At 39.8% G+C, this 20308-nt stretch overlaps 1 protein-coding gene across 2 annotated transcripts in view; it reads right to left on the minus strand.

The window, feature by feature from the left end:
* The window catches only part of fchsd2 (FCH and double SH3 domains 2), a 266251-nt gene that overhangs the window by 214935 nt on the left and 31008 nt on the right, over positions 1-20308 (minus strand). For both annotated transcript variants that reach the window (XM_078545225.1, XM_078545224.1), the window contains exon 3: positions 9540-9585. In XM_078545225.1, the coding sequence (XP_078401351.1) occupies positions 9540-9585 (46 nt within the window). The remainder of the gene's footprint in view (positions 1-9539; positions 9586-20308) is intronic.

A 20308-nucleotide genomic window follows, 5' to 3' on the forward strand; every position in this document is an offset into this window, starting at 1 on the left:
TGATTGGACTTGCTGAAAAGGAACATTTGATGAACTTGGAAGAAGTTTTGAAACGTTTTTTGCAGGTTGGAGTGCAGTTGAAAAAAGTGCACAATGCAAGCAAAAGAGGTAAGTTACCTAGGTCATAAGGGAGAATCAGAAGGCCTACATCCAGCTGAAGAAAGACTGAAAGCCATTAGAGAAACACCAGCACCAAAGAATATATCCGAACTGAAATCATTCTTAGGGATGATCAATTACTATGGACATTTCTTGCCTAATTTATCGACAGAACTGGCACCACTGCATTACTTGCTCAAGAAAAAACAGCGATGGTCTTGGCAAACACCACAGGAAGAAGCTTTCACAAAAGTGAAATAGTTGTTACAATCATCTACGCTTCTAGTACATTTTGACCCAAAAAAAGAATTGGTATTAACTTGTGACACATCTCCCTACGGAGTGGGAGCGGTGCTTTCCCATCAAATGGATGATAGATCAGAACAACCTATAGGATAGGTATCGAGAACACTCAATACAGCAGAAAAAGGGTACTCTCAAATAGAAAAAGGAGGCCTTTCAATCATTTTTGGTGTTAAGAAGTTTCACCAATATGTACACGGTCATCATTTTACTATTATATTGGACCACAAGCTATTATTAAGATTATTCAACGAAGGCAAGGCTATACAACCTCTATAGCCTCAGCAAGAGTACAAAGATGGGCATTGATCTTGGCAGCTTAGGGAGTACACTTCCTTTCATAAACCCCGAAGTCAAATTGCAAACATAGATGCACTCGGTGATTTGCCCATGTGAGTAAAAGATGAGGATGTTCCAATTCCTCAAGAATTTGTTTTATTATTGAACTTCCTAGATTCATCACTGATATGTGCTAGCCAGATTAAAGATTGGACAAATCCAGACCCAGTCTTATCCAAAGTGGGAGATCAAGCTCTTCATGGCTGGTCACAAGAACAAGAATCTGATTAGATGCAACTGTGTTTCCAGAGAAGGTACAAAATAACCAATCAGGAAGGAATCTTATTGTGGGGAGCACAAGTGATTGGCTTTCATCCTTTTGGAGGAAAATTGTTTTCTGAACTTGATAGTGCACGTGCCGGAATTTCCAAAATGAAGGCAATAGCACACAACTATATGTGGTGGCCTAGAATGGATGGAGAAATAGAAAACTTAATGAAAAGTTGTATGCAGTGTCAGCAAGTACAAAAATGACCTGCAACAGCTCCATTACACCCCTGGGAGTGGCCAGGAAGGTCATGGGTGCGAGTACACATCGACTATGTGGGGCCTTTTATGGGAACAATGCTTCTACTTATCGTCAATGCACACTCAAAACGGATGGACATATATGAAGTGAGGTTGCTGACATCACCTGCTACAACAGACAAGCTAGACAAAGTTTCACAATCAATGGACTACCTTAACTGGTCATATCAGACAATGGAACAGTATTCACAAGTGCTGAATTTCACTGATTTATCAGCCTCAACGGACTCATGTGAAAACTCCACCAAACCACCCTTCTCCAAATGGAATGGCTGAGAGAACAGTTCAGGCGTTCAAATCTGGTAGGAAGAAATTGTCTGGAGATTCTATAGCGACTAAATTAGCAGTATTTCTTTTCCATTATAGAACCACCTCTCATATGACAACAGGTGTCACAACTGGGGAATTGTTGATGAAACGGCGTCTCCAATCAAGATCGAGTCTAATTATGCCAAACTCAGTGCGGGGTGGGAGGGAGAATGGGAAGGTGGAAAGGAATCAGGGAAGTCAAAAAATTGGATATGACTGTCACAGTTGTGACAGGATGTTTAACATAGGAAAGTATTTGTGCAAAATTTTAGAGAAGGGCCAACATGGTTGTTTGGTGAAATAAGTGCAGTAACGGGTCCTCCTTCCTACCACAAGAAAGTGGAAGATCAAGTCATACAGAAGCATGTGGATCATATAAGAAGAGGGGAAACAAAATACGCAGAAATGATTCCACCAGTGTTCGTGACTGAATCAACATCTCCTGTTGAAAGAACTCAACTAAGTACTGATGTGTCTGAAGGACCGACTATACCTGAAAGAGTCAAAGAAACAGATTTGCAGGTACATACTAAAGAACCAATTGCTCAGATGACTAGAGTGAGGGAAGTTCCGGATCAAACATCAGAAGCTGTAGAGCTGAGACGTTCTACATGCATAAAGAAACCCCAGAAAGACCGACTTTGTAAATTATTGATCTGTGTGAATAAGTTGATATTTTGAGAAAAATGGTCAAATGTATTTCTGAGTAAAGAGGGAGGGATATAGTAATCTAATGTGTAATATACTTTAAGACAAATGTAATATAAGATCGCATGGCCTTGACATCCAATAGCAGAGTAGCACGGGCTACTTCTGTAGTCAGTAGTCTTGAGTTAGAGTCTGAAGAGTAAAGACAGAGTTTTGAGTTGTACGCACACATGTGTAGCTGCTAAGTTCCTTTTGTAAATAAACAGTGTGTTTCTTCTAGGAACAGTCTACTGATCTTCTCTGTCTTGGTATCAACTCAGTCACCCTGAAACAGGCGTGCAACCCGGGTCCTTTAGCCCCCAACAAGTCAGGGCACTGGATCCAACAAGGTGTGTAACTTATATTGGATTTTATATCTTTATTGTTACATTAATTTAGTACCAGTATATAAAAGTATAATTATTACTCAGTCACAGTTAAATGTACTTAGAGTCAGCTATTTTCCATCATTTTTGCCTCATTGAAGTAGACATTCATACCAAGATATATTAACCATTTACAGAAAGAGAACAGTTTTGCAAAAGGTGCTCACTAAAATCATTATGCAACATAAATCAGGTGTGTAAAGTTCTCAAAAATTTGATAGCAACTATTAGTTTTTAAGCTTGTTGTTTTACATGGATTGCAGGAGAAAGCAGCCAACAGCACAGATATTGTTGTTCACTAGATAGGTCCCTGGGATGAGAGGATGTGCCTATGATGAGAAGCTGAGTAAATTGGGCCTATATTCTCTGAAGTTTAGGAGAATGAAGCGCAATGTCATTGAACATACAAGATTCTGAAAGGACTTGATAGGGTGTACACAGATTGTTTCCACTGGTCAGGGAATATAAAACACAGGGGCACCATTCAGGATAAGGGGACCATTAGGACAGATTTCATATTAGACATTCTAAGTTTTGGATCACCAAAACTGAGTTGGATGGAAAGCCACCAAAAACAAACTGATTAAATACAGAAGAATCTGAATAGTCTGGGGAGTTGTGCGAAGATGTGGTAAATGTTATTTAATGCGGACAAATGTAGAGGAATTGGTAAATGACAAGAGGATACAGCAATATTAGCTAAAATACATTATTTCAGAGGGCAACACGTTTGGGATATACTACTGGATAGATTGCTGAAGCCATCAGAACCTCCAAGACAGGTCTGTTGCAAATCCCGTATTTTCTTTAGTTCAAAATTCCTTTCAGCTTCCTTAGCCCCAAACTCTGGAATTCCCTCTCTCCTCCTCTAAGACGTTCCTTAAAACCTACAAAACTTTTAGTCATCTGCCTCAACATCTCCTTATGTGGATTGGAGTCAAATTTTGTTTCGATAGCGCTCCTGTGAAGCTTCTTAAACATAATACTACAATAAATGTACTATACAAATACAAGTCATTGTTGTGTGTGTGCAGCAGTGGAGAGGGTAAATTGGTTATACAACTCAAGATCCTAAGGAAGAGGGCACAAATCCCAGCAAGTGATTTTATGTCTGCACTGATCCTAAGGGACAAGGTAAATCTCACATTTTCTGGCATGATCACAGATTCTACAAGAAGGCATAACCTTAAGCTTTGAAGAGGGAGGGTAAATAAACAAATGAAATTTAACTTTTAAGCGAGGGTCCTGATGTGTTAGAGAATGCTATGGAAGGCAGCGATTATTTTAGCTAATTCAATAAAAGGGTGGATAAGTCTGACAAATAAAAAGCTCACAGGAAAAACAAATTGAAGTACTGGCACTGACTCACGTGCAAGTAGTAGCTGTGGCCAATATCTGGTTAAATAGGTTGATTTTTAAAAAGGTGGAAAGAGCAAGAGAGCCAGTGGGATATTGGGAGTTTCCAGAGAACACAGGAGCAGCTGCAGAGTCTTCCAACCATGCAAGAGCGATGGTAATAAAGCAGCACAGAAAGTCAGAACCGAGGATCAAAGTGTGTAAAGAAGGGATTAGGTGGGAGTTTATGAAGGGTTAAAGAATGGTGGGTGAGCAAGATAGAGGTTAGAGAAATCAAGCACTGAGGTGACAGAAGAGTAGATGAGGGTTTCAGTGAAAATAGGGGATGGGAGGAGAGGAAAGGTAGGGTGAAAGCAGGAGTAAACGTTTTTAGTGACTGATGGGTTATAAGGTTTAAAACGCAAGCTCTGCATCAAACAAACCAGACAAGTTTTGTAAAGACTGATTCAGAATGAGGGGCAAGGGAGAGAGATAGAGCTAGTTATAAAGAAGTTTATGACAGCACTGAAAGCCATTGCTTTGATCTTCTCAACGTTCAGCTAAAGGAAACTTTGACTCATCCTGACTTGCTTAAATGAGTGGCCAACTGTTCTGGACAGAGTTTAACACGAGGTCATCAACCAGAGACCCAAGAGGGTCAGAGTATTTCTAAAAGGTGAGAAGCTAGGAACTGTGAAGGTGCAGAGTGAAATGAAATCCATGTAAAGAAACCACAAAGAGCTGGTGTACAGGTACAAAAAATAATTTAAAAAGCAAATGTTAGTCTTTACTCTCAAGGAGGCTAGAATGAAAATGTAAGAAGTTATTTTACAGTTATAAAAAGCTCCAGTTAGTCCCCATCTGGAGTACTGTATTCAGTCTGAGAACCACATCATAGCAAAGATGTGTGGGCCTTGGAGTGGGTGCAGCTTCACCAGAAATGATACTGAAGCTAAAAAGGTTAAATTGTGAAAGCTACATAGACTAGGCTTCAATTCCCTTCAGTAGAGAAGATTGGGATGAACTAATTGAGGTGTTTAACTATTCCTCCTACACCAGACCAGTTTCAACAGGGGTGGAAGAGGAAATGAAACTTCACTCATAACTGGGGAAGAAAAGCTTGACAGAATCAGTGGCCCTCTTGTTGGAGAACTAACCAGTAAATTCATAATATCATTTTGCTTTGCAGAAAAAATGATAAAATTTCATACAAAATTAGACTTCTGAATAGTTAAAGCTTTTGAAATTAATTAATTGAAAAAGCTATTGGAAAAAGGTAGACATTCAATGGCATTACCGCCGCTGAGTCCCCCACTATCAACATCCAGGGGGGGGTTACCATTGAGCAGAAACTGAACTGGAACAGCCATATAAATACTGTGGCTACAAGAGGAGGTCAGAGACTAGGAATCCTGCGGCGAGTAACTCACCTCCTGACTCCCCAAAGTCTGCCCACCATCTACAAGGCACAAGTCAGGAGTGTGACAGAATATTCTCCACTTGCCTGGATGAGTGCAGCTTTAACAATACACAAGAAGCAAGACAATCCAGGACAAAGCAGCACGCTTGATTGGCACCCCTTCCACAAACATTCACCCCCTCCACCACAGATGAACAGTGGCAGCAGTGTGTACCATCTACAAGATGCACTGCAGAAACTCACCAAGGCCCCTTAGGCAGCACCTTCCAAACCAACGACCGCTACCATCTAGAAGGGCAAGGGCAGAAGATACCTGGGAACACGACCACCAATTCACCTCCAAGCCACTCATTATCCTGACTTATGGAAATATAATCGTCATTCCTTCACTGTTGCTGTGTTAAAATCCTGGAACTCCCTCTCTAACAGCACTGTGGGTGCACCTACACTACAGCAACTGCAGCAGTTCAAGGCAGCAGCTCACCACCACCTTCTCAATGGCAATTAGGGATGGGCAATAAATGCTGGCCTAGCCAGCGACACCCACATCCCATAAATGAATTAAAAAAGTAACCAGTGATGTTACCTGTTCAAACCAAACATGAATATAAACCCAAAATTCATCCTATTCCACCCCTGTAATATTGTCAGCTTTTGCCACTTAAATTACTTTTAATGCATTTAGCACCTGAAGTTTCCACCACTCTGTTGCTCTTTGTTGGCCTCCTATTCTGCATAAACTCCAACTTGTCCAAAACACTGCCACGCTTAATGTCCCACATCAAGTCTCCACTCACCCATCACCTCGATAGAGTGTCAGTCGTTCGATGCATTAAATTTGAAATCCTGGTCTTTCAGTCTCTCCATGACCTTATCAGCCCCACATCCATTCTCGAAGATTCCATTTATCTAACTTGGATTTTTCTGCCTTTGCCGCCTCCACTCTGCAACTCCCAACAACACAAACGCCCCAACCCCCATTATTTCATGCCATCATTGATGGCAGAGTTAGCTGCCTCTTTGGAAGTTGCTCACTTCTCCACCTTTATAAAAACAATCTCTCCCACCAAGCTTTCAGCGGCTAGTTCTGATAGAGTCATAGAATCTACAGCACAGAAAAAGGCCCTTCGGCCCATCGAATGTTTCTCTTTCTGTATTCTGTAGCTATCAAGGTACTATAATATAAATGAAAAGTCTTCATGTTGCTCTACTCAATTAGAATTTTAGCTCAGGGCACTGAACAACATCCAATCATATTGCTGCGAAATATCTGAATCCCTACAACTTAATCACCATTATATCCTTCAATAAACAAGTAAATTTTTCTCCCGATTTTTCAAATATAATTTCTTCATATCTGTTGCAAGGGTTACTGCCCCTTATCTTTGATGTTTCCAACTTCATTCTTCACCTAGTTCATCTAAAATTCTCACATTTCTTCCATTGTCTAAAGATGCCTCCAAGAAGCTCAATGTCTTCCTTTGTACCAAATTATTATTGCCCCCTCAAACATCTACTTATCTTTAAAGCCGATGTATGTCCAAAACTTAGGCCTGCATTTTAACTGAGCTGGCAAAGTGGCACCAGAGCCCCGGTTCCAGGAGTCCTGCCCCAAACACAGAACCCACCATTTTCAGTGGAGCGGAGTGGTGGAGGGGGGGGGGGGGGATGTGGATTGGAGAGAGAAGTGGGTGCAGGAGATATTTAACATATCAACGGTTAATGGAGGCAGCAGCTCATTTAAAAGTGCAGCTGCCTTCAACCAGAAGCAATTTTCCTTACTGGGATTTCCAAAACACGACGAGGTCTTTACATAGCAGAGAAAAACGTCTAAAGCTGCCAGAATCCTTTGGAAAGGGCCCAGGATTGAGAGTAGACATGAATGTGGGTAAAAGGTGGATAAGGTCTGAGGAACTGTCAAACTGTCAATGCATTTACGTCAAAACAAAAACAGAATTACCTGGAAAAACTCAGCAGGTCTGACAGCATCGGCGGAGAATAAAAGAGTTGACGTTTCGAGTCCTCATGACCCTTCAACAGAACCAAGTAAAAATAGGAGAGGGGTGAAATATAAGCTGGTTTAAGGTGGGGGGGAGAGAGAGAAGTTGGGGTGGGCGGGGGGTGGTGGTTGTAGGGACAAGCAAGCAGTGATAGGAGCAGATAATCAAAAGATGTCACAGATAAAGGAACAAAGAGGTGTTGAAGGTGGTGATATTATCTAAGAGAATGTGCTAATTAAGAATGGATGGCAGGACACTCAAGGTACAGCTCTAGTGGGGGTGGGGTGGAAAGACTGACAAGGTATTAGTTGTAGATTTAAAAATAATGGAAATAGATGGGAAAAGAAAAATCTATATAAATTATTGGAAAAACCAAAAGGGAGGGTCTGTCGGTCTTTCCACCCCACCCCCACTAGAGCTGTATCTTGAGTGTCCTGCCATCCATTCTTAATTAGCACATTCTCTTAGATAATATCACCACCTTCAACACCTCTTTGTTCCTTTATCTGTGACATCTTTTGATTATCTGCTCCTATCACTGCTTGCTTGTCCCTACAACCACCCCCCCACCCCAACTTCTCTCACCCCCCCCCACCTTAAACCAGCTTATATTTCACCCCTCCCCTATTTTTACTTAGTTCTGTTGAAGGGTCATGAGGACTCGAAACGTCAACTCTTTTCTTCTCCGCCGATGCTGCCAGACCTGCTGAGTTTTTCCAGGTAATTCTGTTTTTGTTTTGGATTTCCAGCATCCACAGTAGTTTTTTGTTTTTATCAATGCATTTACGTCCCCTACTTAAGTTTTGAAAAATAAAATCAGCCTGCAATTGGAAAAAAAGCAATGCTTGCAATTTCAATAGAAGTTTGTTCACATCAACCTAAGTGTTATCATTATACCATTAAAGTTACTTGACTGCTTCTACAACCTATCATTTTCACTGTGGGGGTGATGCCTGCAAGTCCACAGATTGATTGACAACTCCAGTTGGTTATAAAGGTATTAACTGTCATTGAATGGGGCTTTGAATACAGGTGCTTGTTTTTATAAGAGATTAAGTACGTGAAGGAACACAAATACGTTGAGTGTGCTTTTATTAGAGTGTATTCTTTTTAATATAATGAAGTCTGCAATTGATACTTAGATCATCATTTTATTTCACCTCAACATGACTCCTGAGGTCTGCATGGAGGGTGTAAGAGTAAGGGTGGTGGGGCATGACTTGGCACTAAGTTGGCATAGAAGCTATGAAGGGCCATGGGTTGAGTGGAGGTTTATGGGTTGGCATGGAGGGTATCAGGGGCCATGGGATGGAGGGCATCAATTGCATGGATGGGTCATGGGGAGGGGGGGTGCTGAAGGGATGCAAGTGCTGAGGTCTAGGGGCTGCATTTTTTTGTTTTACTGCTTTGATTGCAACTGGAATGAAGTTCCAGAGTACTGAGGCAGGTCTTTTAACCAGGTCACCTCGACACTCAGTAGCCATTGTGGCTGCCTCTGCACTGTTTCCAGGGGCAGCTGACCCGACTCCAGAAGTATTCACTCCCTGCCCTGGATTGAAAATCCAGCCGTTCAGAGAAGCTTCTCCCCAGTCAGGTTTGGGGAGTCAGGAATTTTCCCAACTCTGCACACCCAACTCAGGATCCAAAATTCGGCCCTTGTAGTTCTGTTCCCATATCTGAGAAGCTTTTCTTTTACCTTTTGCAAACACCTATAAAGGATTCATGAAAAAACTCACAGCCTTTACTCTTCTTTGCTCTCATCTCTCTTGTTTATTTTGACTACTCTAAACTACTATGGTTCCTCTGACCTATCCTTAAGTGCCAACACTGCTCTTCCTATCTCCTCACCTTGCTGAAATCAAAACTCATCACAGTCACATACTCTAAACCCAATTTCTTCTTGGGATCTCAAAACTGTTAAACTCTTTTACCTCCTTCACTCATTTCCTCCTCCACATAATGTAGGCTTTTATATTACTTTGAATTCACTTCATCGGCACTTACTGGTTCACTTTGTCCTGTTTCACTCAAAGGCCCTTTACATTGGGCATTGGTTTGTAAATTTAAAGATGGTTTCCACTATTTTACAATACTTGAGCCTTATAAAAAGAGAAGAATTCACTCACACCTTACCTGAGCATAGTCCTTCTCAATTGCAATTCTCTTCTGACTAAAAGTCCTAGAAGACAAGGAACAAAGCTAAGTCAATGGTGAAAAATACTATATTAAATATAAGTAATATATTGTAATTATGTACAAAGATGTAAAACCACAAAATAACTCTGGAGATCATTAGCTATGCCTCATTGCCTATTTCATTTAACATGGCCCTTCCAAGTTGAGCATGCTCCGTAATAAAAATACATATATATTAAAACATAGTTTGAAAAGTCAGCTTTACAATGGAGTTACAATTGCAAATAAGAGACAAATGACAAGCAGAAAATGTATATTTCTAGGACTAGAGGCTACAACATCAGAAGTCACAGGACCCTTTGCAGATGAAATCTTCATTACTCAATATTCAATAGGATTTTCTTAAAACCCCAGTTTATGGATTCAGCTTTGACCGTCTCTCTTCACTTAAGTTAAGCTGAACATATACCACACTCCGGATGAATTGCTTTTAAGGTTTCCTTCGTGAACATAATTTACTGTTGTCTAAAGATGCAGCCAGCTACAAGAAAAACAGGCATTCTTATGTGGTCACTGATATTTTTGACAGTCCTTTGACGTAATAAGAGCTATTTGTTTTTCATGCAATTATGGGATTGCAAGAGATGCAATGGGTTTCGGGAGAGTGGGGGTGGAGCTAAAATCTGCTGCTGAAATCCTCACTCATGCCTTTGTTACCTTCAGACTATTCCAACGGAAAACTGGCTGGCCCCTCCATAAATTTGAGATCATCCAAAACTGTTGCCCATGTCCTTACTCGTACAAAGTTTTGATTATCTCTCAAACTTGTACCCACTGACCTACATTGGTTCCTGGTCAAGTAGCAGCTTGATTTTGAAGTTCTCATCCTTATTTTCAATTCCCTCCACAGCCTCGCCCCTCCCCATCTCTAATCTCCTCCAGCCGCAAAACCCTCCCAGATATCTGCACTCTCATCTAATTCTGACCTCTTGGGAATCCCAATTTTAATTGCTCCACCATTGGCAGCCATGTCTTCAGCTTCCTGGGCCCTAAACTCTGAAATTCCCTCCTTTACCTCTCCAACTCTATCTTGCTTTCCTCCTTTAAGATGCTTCTTAAAACCTCTCTCCTTGGTCAAGCTTTTGGCCATCTGGCCTATTAAAACCTATGCAGCTCGGTGTCTCATTTTGCTTTATAATGCTGCTGTGAAGTGCTATACAAATATAAATTTTTGTTGTTGCATTACAAACAGAAAAATATGTGGGCCAATCAGCATCTGGAAAGAGAAAAAGACAGATTATGATGCTTCATGGGTGTACTTTCCATTAGAACTGTGTAGAAGCCAGTTACAAGATTGTTTTGGCGACAACCTGACATCACTATAACGTAAATGTCAGTACACAGTACTGACATGGAGGAGGAATTGGGAGGGGAGAAATGAGAAAAATAATAAATGCAGATCAAGTACAATTAACTTATCCATACATTTCTATCAAGCTTTTATGAACTGTAATTTTCATAAGAATACTTGAGTATTATATGATAGAAAGTTATGTTCACTACTGCGTAACCCAACTTGGTATATCTCACTCAAATCACAGCTGTAATACTGCATCAATTAAAAAGATGGCAATGTTGCTCATGCTTTGCATATATTTGTTTGAAACATGTAGAGAGAGAGTCTGGCTGTAGTTTTGTTTTCTCCAACAGTAAATAACTTTTCGTTTTGTTTAATAAAAGTAAAAGTTGCTCTATCCTTTAACAGTATCCAGTAAGCACAGGGCTCACACCACAAACAAAACTGACAGAATGTGCGACAGTTTTAAACAACCTTGGGTCTTCAAAGATTTAGTAAAATAGCGTGATTTGTAACGTAAGTTGAGTCTTTGCTTTCCAGCCCAATATGCCCTAAAAACACAATCTCATTGTGCTGAATAACAATTTGTTTTAAAAAGTATTTTAAAAATTACAGTTCAAACAATGTATTTCTTAAAATAAAGTTACACAGTTAAGCCAGTTTGAATATTTGATTCTGAAGAGCTAGTCATGTAATTGAGCAACAGTCCCACAACAATTCAAACTTACAAAACTGTAATTATTTTGTAAGTTATTGCTGAGCAATAAAAGCAAGGAAAATTAGAGGAAAAGCAAGGCCATTACCACCAGCTGCACATACCAAAACACTGGCCACCTTTACTCAAATGACACTTTCTGTAGATGAAGAGCATATCAAGAGAAAATTTTGACCAGTACTATCTTGCCCAGCGACAGATCATGGAACAAATCCGAAAGTGCAACAAAGCTACCATAGTACCACGCACAGAGCCAGAAAGTGGGATTAGGCTGGATGACTTCTTGTCGGTTGCTGCAGTGACGATGGGCCAAATGGTCGACTTCTGAGAGGTAAATTACTATGATTCCATGCAGTACCATGGTAACCATCTCAAAATTGCAACATTCCCTTTTTTAAGATCTAAGTAGATTTTATCCTTCAATACATTTATTCTGATCCTTCGCCAATATTTCTTTCTTTCACTCCTAAAGGAGTTGAATTCTCATCAGGGTACAGCTCCATGAATGTCTAGTATGCCTTACAGGTCGCACAGTTCATGCACTGAGAATCCAACATTCAAATGAATGCACTTGGAGACACTAGACAAATCAGGAATGGAAACCTTCATCAATTTTCCCCTCCTTAGTCAAAGGCTGCTTAGCTGAACTGCAGTGCTTAATGCCAGCAAATCGGAGTTGACTCTGCAGACCATAGATTAAACCAGAAACACAAGTAATTTAGCTATGCATTGAATTAATGTGCTGAGCCATGGGGTGTCATGTAGATAGCATTTTATTGTTCTAAATTTAGATTAGGTAACATAACTAGCATGACGTGTTCATAGCACCTGCAGCAGAACAATAAAAAGACTCACGAACAATTTCTCAGGGCAACTAGGGGTGCAAAAGAAACGCTACCCTTGCTAGGGACATCTATAATACTGAAAATTAATTTTGGAAAGGGCAAAGATGATTTAGGTAACCCAGCAATATTGTGATATTGAAACCTAATTTCATTAAAAAAGTGTAAAGAGAAAATGAATGACATAAGAAGTTTGATAAATAACTGCGCTGTATAATCATTCATTACGTAAAATATTTTAGTAGCTTGCACAACATTTCAGTGATGCCACTATAGAATTGTCATACCAAGGAATTGCAAGACACTATTTCCCCTATACTGTGCAGTAAAATGAAATTGAAATCAAGTGGCTAAATCTTAAAATTCTATTCTCATACTGGCTGTGGTTGTTCATTGAGGCTTGCCTCCCTTACCTTGCTCCATATATGATCCTCATGCTAAATAACCAATTGTCTCTCTCTCTAATGGACAGATGCCTATGGTCCTTTGTGGGCTATGGCCAATTACCTAAATCATCTTTGCCCTTTCCAAAATTAATTTTCAGGATTATAGATGTCCCTAGCAAGGGTAGCATTTCTTTTCCACCCCTAGTTGCCCTGAGAAATTGGTTGTGAATCTTCTTATTATACTGCTGCAGGTGCTATGAAGGTGCTCCCACAATACTGTGGGGTAGGAAGCTCCAGGTTTTTGACAGTGAAAGAACAAAAACATCCCAAGACTGGTCATAGAAATTGGGTGGCAAAAAAGTGTTGCAAACAACAATAATGCATTTCATTTATATAGCACTTTAAATGTAATGAAATGTCCCAAGATGCATCACAGGAGCATTATAAAATTAAGACAGGCACCAAGCCATAGAGATATTAGAGCATATGATCAAAGCTTGGTCAAAGACGTAGGTTTAACAATGGCCTTAAAGGAAGGAAGTGAGGTAGAGGAGTGGAGAGGTGTAGAGAAGGAATTCCAGAGCTTGGGGCTTAGGCAACTGATGGCAGGGCCATCAATGATGGAGCAATAGGGAATGCAAAAGAGACCAGAATTAGAAGAGCACAGATACCTGAGGGGGTTGTGGGGCTGGAGGAACATGCAGAGATAGGGAGCGGCAAGGCCATTGGGGGATTTGAAAACAAGGTTGACAATTTTAAAATCAAGGTGTTGCCAATATAGGTCACCAAGCACAGCGTTGATAAGGGAATGGGACATGCTGTGAGTTATAACATGGGCAGCAGAGTTTTGAATGACCTCAAGTTTACGGAGTGTAGAATGTGGGAGACCAGCCAAGAGTGCATTGACACAATTGAGCCCATTGGCACAGTTGAGTCTAGGGATAACAAAGACACCGACAAGGGTTTCAGCAGCAGATGAGCTGAGACGGGAGAAGTCAATCGATGCTACGGAGGTGAAAACGGGCAGTCATACTGTTGGCACGAAATGAGGTCGGAAGCTCATCTCAGGATCACATATGACATGGTTGTGAACAAATCGACTTACTTTTAGGCTGTTGCCAGGGAGATGGATGGAGTCGGTAGTTAGGGGCAAAGTTTGGAGAAAGGGCTGAAAACAGCGGCTTCTATCATCTCAATATTCAATTAGAGGAAATATCGCCTCATCCAATACTGGATGTCAGATAAGCAGTCTGTTAACTTAACAACATTGGAAGAATCGAGGGGAGGTGGTGAGGTAGAGCTGGGTGTCATCAGTATACATGTGTAAACAGGCAAGTTAGGAGAAGCATCAAAGAGACAAAGGGTGGAAGAGATTGGGAAATACAGTCAGACAAAGCCATGGAGTTCATAAAGTGAGAGAATTTTGAAATTAATACATTGAGGGCCAAGGAGCCAGCTGGGGCAAGAGTGGTGAGCGAATTTAGCAAAGAATTGGATATATGCTGCAGAGTTGAGGATGGAGAGACTTTGTATCCTACGTAGTACAAGGCCATTAAAGACAGTAATGGAGAGGTCAATCCTGGAGAAATGACAAAAAGCATGAGAGAGAGGATGGTGGAACTTTGGGTGTGGAAAATTGGTAACATTTGGACTTCCCACCTAAGAGTGGTGGGAGTTGACAAATGCAGGCAACGTTGTAGAAACAGTGGTTATGCTGATGATAGGCTTGGTTGCTGTTGATATTAAGGCACATGGTATCAAAGGGAATGTGGCAGCATAGTTAGGAAGTTGATTAAAGGATTGAGAACAGCATTGTGGTTAATTTAATTTTTTCTGACTGCAGCAATGTAAACAGTGGTTTCTTTCAGGGCCCAGCATTGCACTCTCTCTCTCCCTCCAAATATATATGTAGTTAACTCTGAGTGGGTGTAAACAACATCAGGTTAACCGATGCTGCCAGACCTGCTGAGTTTTTCCAGGTAATTCTGTTTTTGTTTTGGATTTCCAGCATCCGCAGTAGTTTTTTGTTTTTATCAGGTTAGTACACAGGTTAATAGATTGTGCACATAGATAAGATGATAGATTATATTTGATGCAGGGAAATGAAGAGAGGACATATAGAGTAAGTCAAAAGCTGTTGAAGGCACGGAAGAGCCAAGTTTGAAAGTGCAGTTACTCAAATCTCAAAGTGGGAGTATAATTTGAGAAAGATTTTTTTAAACAAAAAACATAAGGGATCTAAGTTTCATAAATGGTAGGACACAGAGTACTAAGGCAAAAAAACTAATGCCAAAACAATGCAAATTGTTGCTTAGGTCAACATAAAACAGTGTGCACTTTTTGATGTCTTACAACAATAAATGGCTTTAGTTACATGTAGGGATTACAAAAACTGGGACATTTTTCATTGGAGCAGAGAAGTAAAACAGAAAGTGCACAAAACAGAGTTAATCTTTCGAGTTGAATATAACTCTTCTTTAGAACTGCTTCTTAGAAGGCATATTCGACTCGAAAGCTGAAGTTTGCTTCTCTCCACGGATGCTGCCAGAACTGAGTATTTCTAAGCGTTGGTTTTATTTCAGATTTCCAGCATCTACAGTATTTTGCTTTTGTTTTAAGGTTAAAAGGAGACTTGATAGAGGTGCTCAAAATTATGAGGGACTTTGATCAAATAGGGAAAATTTCTTTAAATGCGGAGTAGTAGAAACTGTGTGAAAGCAGAGTCCATAATCACTTTTAAAAGTGGAATGGATAAATATTTGCAAAAAAATGAGAATGCAATGACAAAAGAGCTGATCAAGCATCTTGTGGCAAATGAAGTCTGAAACTAGGGTCTTAAATCTGAACAAGATGGATTGGAAAACTAGATTAAAAGACACGAGGGTAGATAAGCAATGACAAAAATTTAAAGAATTAATTCATAATTTAAACAAATCCTTACGAGGAAAATGGTCCTACCAAAGCTAAAAAGAGAAGTTAAAGGGAGCTCCTTATGATGTTCCCAAAAGGGATAATAAGCCTGAGGATTTGGGGGGAATTTTAGAATTCAGCAAAGGATAACCAAATAGTCGTTTGGTAGTACAGAACTTGAGTATTGCTGGAAAGAAATAGTGGCACTTTTGGAAGCTACATATATTAATACTCAGGGACCTGTTCTTTGCAGACAGAAAGAACATGCAAATATATTGCGCCTGTTTCAGCTAAACAAAATAAGTGATAGCCATTCACATGTTCATTCCTCAGGGCAATGCCTTTGTCAATCAGAGTCGAGCTGCCTCGTTTAAACTTCAAACAATGTTTGGCAGTTAACTGTCAGTCAGCATCACTGGTGCATTCTCCATGACAAGATGTCTACCAGAGTCCACTCGCCAACCAATCAGCACTCTCTTCTCATACAGTATAAAGTTGTTGCTTCCCCTGGCATTGGTATTGTGATTGTCCTGTGCAAGGTGAAAGCTTCGACAAAATGTATTTTTTCAGCAAAGATAATCAAGAAATTGATGAAAAAAATTAAAACAGAATGAGTGTAAACCAGCAAGAAATATAAAAATACATCGTAGAAGATTCTTTAGGTATATAAAAAGGGAAGAAATTAGCGAAAGTAAACAAAGAGGCAGAGACAGGAAAAATGACAATGAGGGGTAAGGAATTAGCAGGAACAATAAATAAATGTTTTATGTCTGTCTTCTTGGTAGAAGACAAAAATATTCCAGAAATAGTGAGGAACAAAGCTATAGAGAGAATGAAAAACTTATGAAAATTAATTGTCTAGAAAATAAATAGTACTGGTGAAATTAATGGGGCTACTAAAAGTCGACAAATCTTCTGGACCTAATGGCCTGCATCATAGCTTTTTTTAAAAGAGGTAGCCACAGAGATAGTGGATACATTGGTTTTGATTTTTCAGAGCAGTTGGCATGAATTGGAAGGTAGCAAATGTAACCCTGCTAGTTAAAGAAAGAGGCTGAGAAGAAACAGGGAGCTATAGGCCAGTTAGCCTGACATCAGTAATGGGGAAATGCTAGAATTTATATTAGGGATGTGGTAACAGAGCACTTAGAAAATCAGTATGATTAAGCAGGGTCAACACGGATTCACGAAAGGGAAGCTGTATTTGACAAACAATTGTAATTAGCATTGTATACAACAGCGAACCAGTTGATGTAGTGTATTTGGATTTTCAAAAAGCACTTGATAAGGTGCCACACAATAAATTATTACACAAAATGAGGGCTTGTGGGATTGGGGTTAATATATTAGCATGGATTGACAATTGATTAACAGACAGAAAACATTAAGAATAAACAGATCATTTTTGGGTTAGCAGGCTGTAACTAGTAGGGCACTGCAAGAGTCAGTGCTTGGGCCTCAGCCATTTACAATCTATATTGATGACTTAGATGAGTGGATAGAGATGAGGGGGATAGAGGGTAATGTATTCAAATTTGCTGACAATACAAAGTTAGGTGGGAAAGTAAGTTGTGATGAGGGCAGAAAGAAATGCAAAGGAATATAGATATGTTAAGGGAGTGGGCAACAACATGGTAGATGCAACAGAATGTGGGAATATCTGAAGTTTTCTATTTAGGAAGGAAAAATAGAAAAAAACATACATTTTTAAATTAATGGGTGACTGGGAATTGTTGGTATTCAAAGGGTCCTGGGTGTCCTTGTACATGAATCACAAAGTTAACATCCAGGTACAGCAAACAATTAGAAAGCAAATGGTATGTTAGCCATTGTCACAAAAGGGTTGGAATATATGAGTAGTCTTGGAACAATTATAAAGGAATTTGATGAAACTATGCCTGGAGTACTGTATACCGTTACACTATACCTTAGAGGGAGTGCAACAAAAGTTCATTTGACTGATATCTAGGATGAGAGTATTGTCTTCTGTGGAGAGGTTCAGTAGGTTAGGCCTATATTCCCGAGAATTTAGGGGAATGAAAAGTGATCCCATTGAAGCAAGTAAAATGTTTATGGGTAAATAGATTTTTCAGATTGAGCACAATCTTGGGCTGACATGCAAAATCAAATGCAAATCCTTTGGTACTATAAAAATCAGAAAATACCATGACAGAGATTTCCTAATTACCTGCTGTACCTGCATATTAATCTTTTGAGATTCATGCACTAGGACACCCAGATCCGTCTGAATCTCAGAGCTCTGCAATCTCTCGCCATTTAGGTAATAAGGTTCTTTTCTATCCTGCCTGCCAAATGGACAATTTCACATTTTCCCATATTATACACCATTTGCCAGATCTTTGCCCACTCATTTAGCCTATCTACATCTCTTTGTAGCCTCCTTATGTCCCTTTCACAATTTACTTTCCCATCTATCTTTGCGCTGCCATTAAATTTAGAAACCATACCTTCGGTCCCTTCATCCAAGTCCTTATATAAATTGTAAAAAATTGAGAACTCAGCACGGATCCCTGTGACACACCACTCATCACATCCTGCCAACCAGATAAAGACCCATTTATGCCAACTCTCTGCTTCCTGTTAGCTAGCCAATCTTCTATCCACCCCAAAATGCTACACCCTACAATATGAGCTTTGATTTTCTGCAATGACCTTTGATGTGGCATCTTATGAAATGCCTTCTGGAAATCCAACTACAGTGCATCCACCAGTTCCCCTTTATCCATAGCACATGTGACTCCTTCAAAAGAACTTCAATAATTTGGTTAAACATGTTTCCCTTTTACAAAACCATGTTGACTCTGCCTGATTGTCTTGAATTTTTCTAAGTGCCATGCTATAACATCTTTAACAATAGCTTCTAACATTTTCCCAATGACAGATGTTAGACTAACTGGCCTGTAGTTTCCTGCTTTCTGTCTCCCTACCTTTTCGAATAAAGGAATTACATTTGCTGTTTTCCAATCTAATGGAACCTTCTCCAAATCTAGGGAGTTTTGGCAAATTAAAACCAATACATCAACTATTTCACTGGCCATGTCTTTCAAGGCCTTAGGGTGAAGTCCAAGCAGACCCAGGGATTTGTCAGCCCACAGCCCCGACAATTTGCTCAATACACTTCCTTGGTGATTGCAGTTTTCCGAGTTCTTCGCTCCCTCCCTTCCTGATTTACAGCCAATTCTGGGATGTTACTTGTGTCCTCTATAATGAAGGCTGAAACAAAATACCTGTTTAATTCATCTGCCATCTCCCTACTTTCCATTATCAATTCCCCAGAAGCACTTTCTATAGGACCAACACTTACCTTGTTAACTCTTTTTAAAATATCTATAGAAACTCTTACTATCTGTCTTTATATTAGTAGCTAGCTTTCTCTCACTCTAATTCTACCCCCCAATTAATCTTTTAGCCTTTCTTTGCTGTTCTTATATTCTTTCCAATCTTCTGACCTGTTACCCATCTTTGCACAATGATGTGCTTTTTCTTTAAGTTTGATATTATTTTTAACTTTTTTAGTTATCCACGGATGGTTGGTCTGTCCCTTGGAATTTTTATTTCTTATTGGAATGTATCTATTGTGTGCATCCTGAAATATCTCTTGAAATGTCTGCCACTGAACCTCTATCGGCCTATCCCTTAACCTCATTTGCCAGTTCACTTTAGCTAGCTCTGCTTTCATGCCCTCATAATTGCCCTTATTTAAGTTTAAAATACTAGTCTTGGATGCACTAGTCTCTCCCTCAAAATGAATGTAAAACTCAATTGTATTATGATCGCTGCTACCTATAGGTGCCTTGACTATTAACCCTCTCGTTGCACAATACCAGGTCTTGTTTAGCCTGCTCTCTGGTTGGTTCCAGCTCTAAAAAAAACTATCCAGAAAACATTTGACAAACTCCTCAATCTGAGCTACCTTTGCCCATCTGATTTTTCCAGTCTATGTGTAGATTAACATCCCCCATGATTATTTCTGACAAGCTCCCATTGTCTCTTCTTTTGTACTCTGTCCTACCATGTAGTTGCAATTAGGGGGTCTGTACACCACTTCCACAAGTGACTTCTTGCCTTCATCATTCCTCATCTCAACCCACACCACTTCTACATCCTGGTTTCCTGAACTTAAGTCACGCCTCTCTAATGTGCTAACACCATCATTAATTAACAGAGCCAACCCTCCACCTTTTCCTAACTTCCTGTTCTTCCCAAATGTCATGTACCCATCAATATTCAGGTTCCAATCTATGTCATCCTGTAGCCATGTCTCTGTAATGGCTATCAGATCGTACTTATTGATTTCTACTTGTGCTATCAGTTCACCTGTTTTGTTCTGAATGCTATGTGCGTTTAGATACAGAGCCTTTAGTTTTGTCCTTTTATTATTTTTGTAGCATCTAGCCTTATTTGCGGATTTACTCTTAGATTTATACTCTCTATCATTTCCTGCCACAGTCTGTTTATCATTTCCCATATTAGTACCTTTATCTCTTGCCTTGTCTCTACTGTTTGGTTTTTTTTAAACATCTTTCCAAATTTGA

This window comes from Cetorhinus maximus, chromosome 7, assembly GCF_964194155.1.
Source record: "Cetorhinus maximus chromosome 7, sCetMax3.hap1.1, whole genome shotgun sequence".
NCBI classification, from domain to species: domain Eukaryota; kingdom Metazoa; phylum Chordata; class Chondrichthyes; order Lamniformes; family Cetorhinidae; genus Cetorhinus; species Cetorhinus maximus.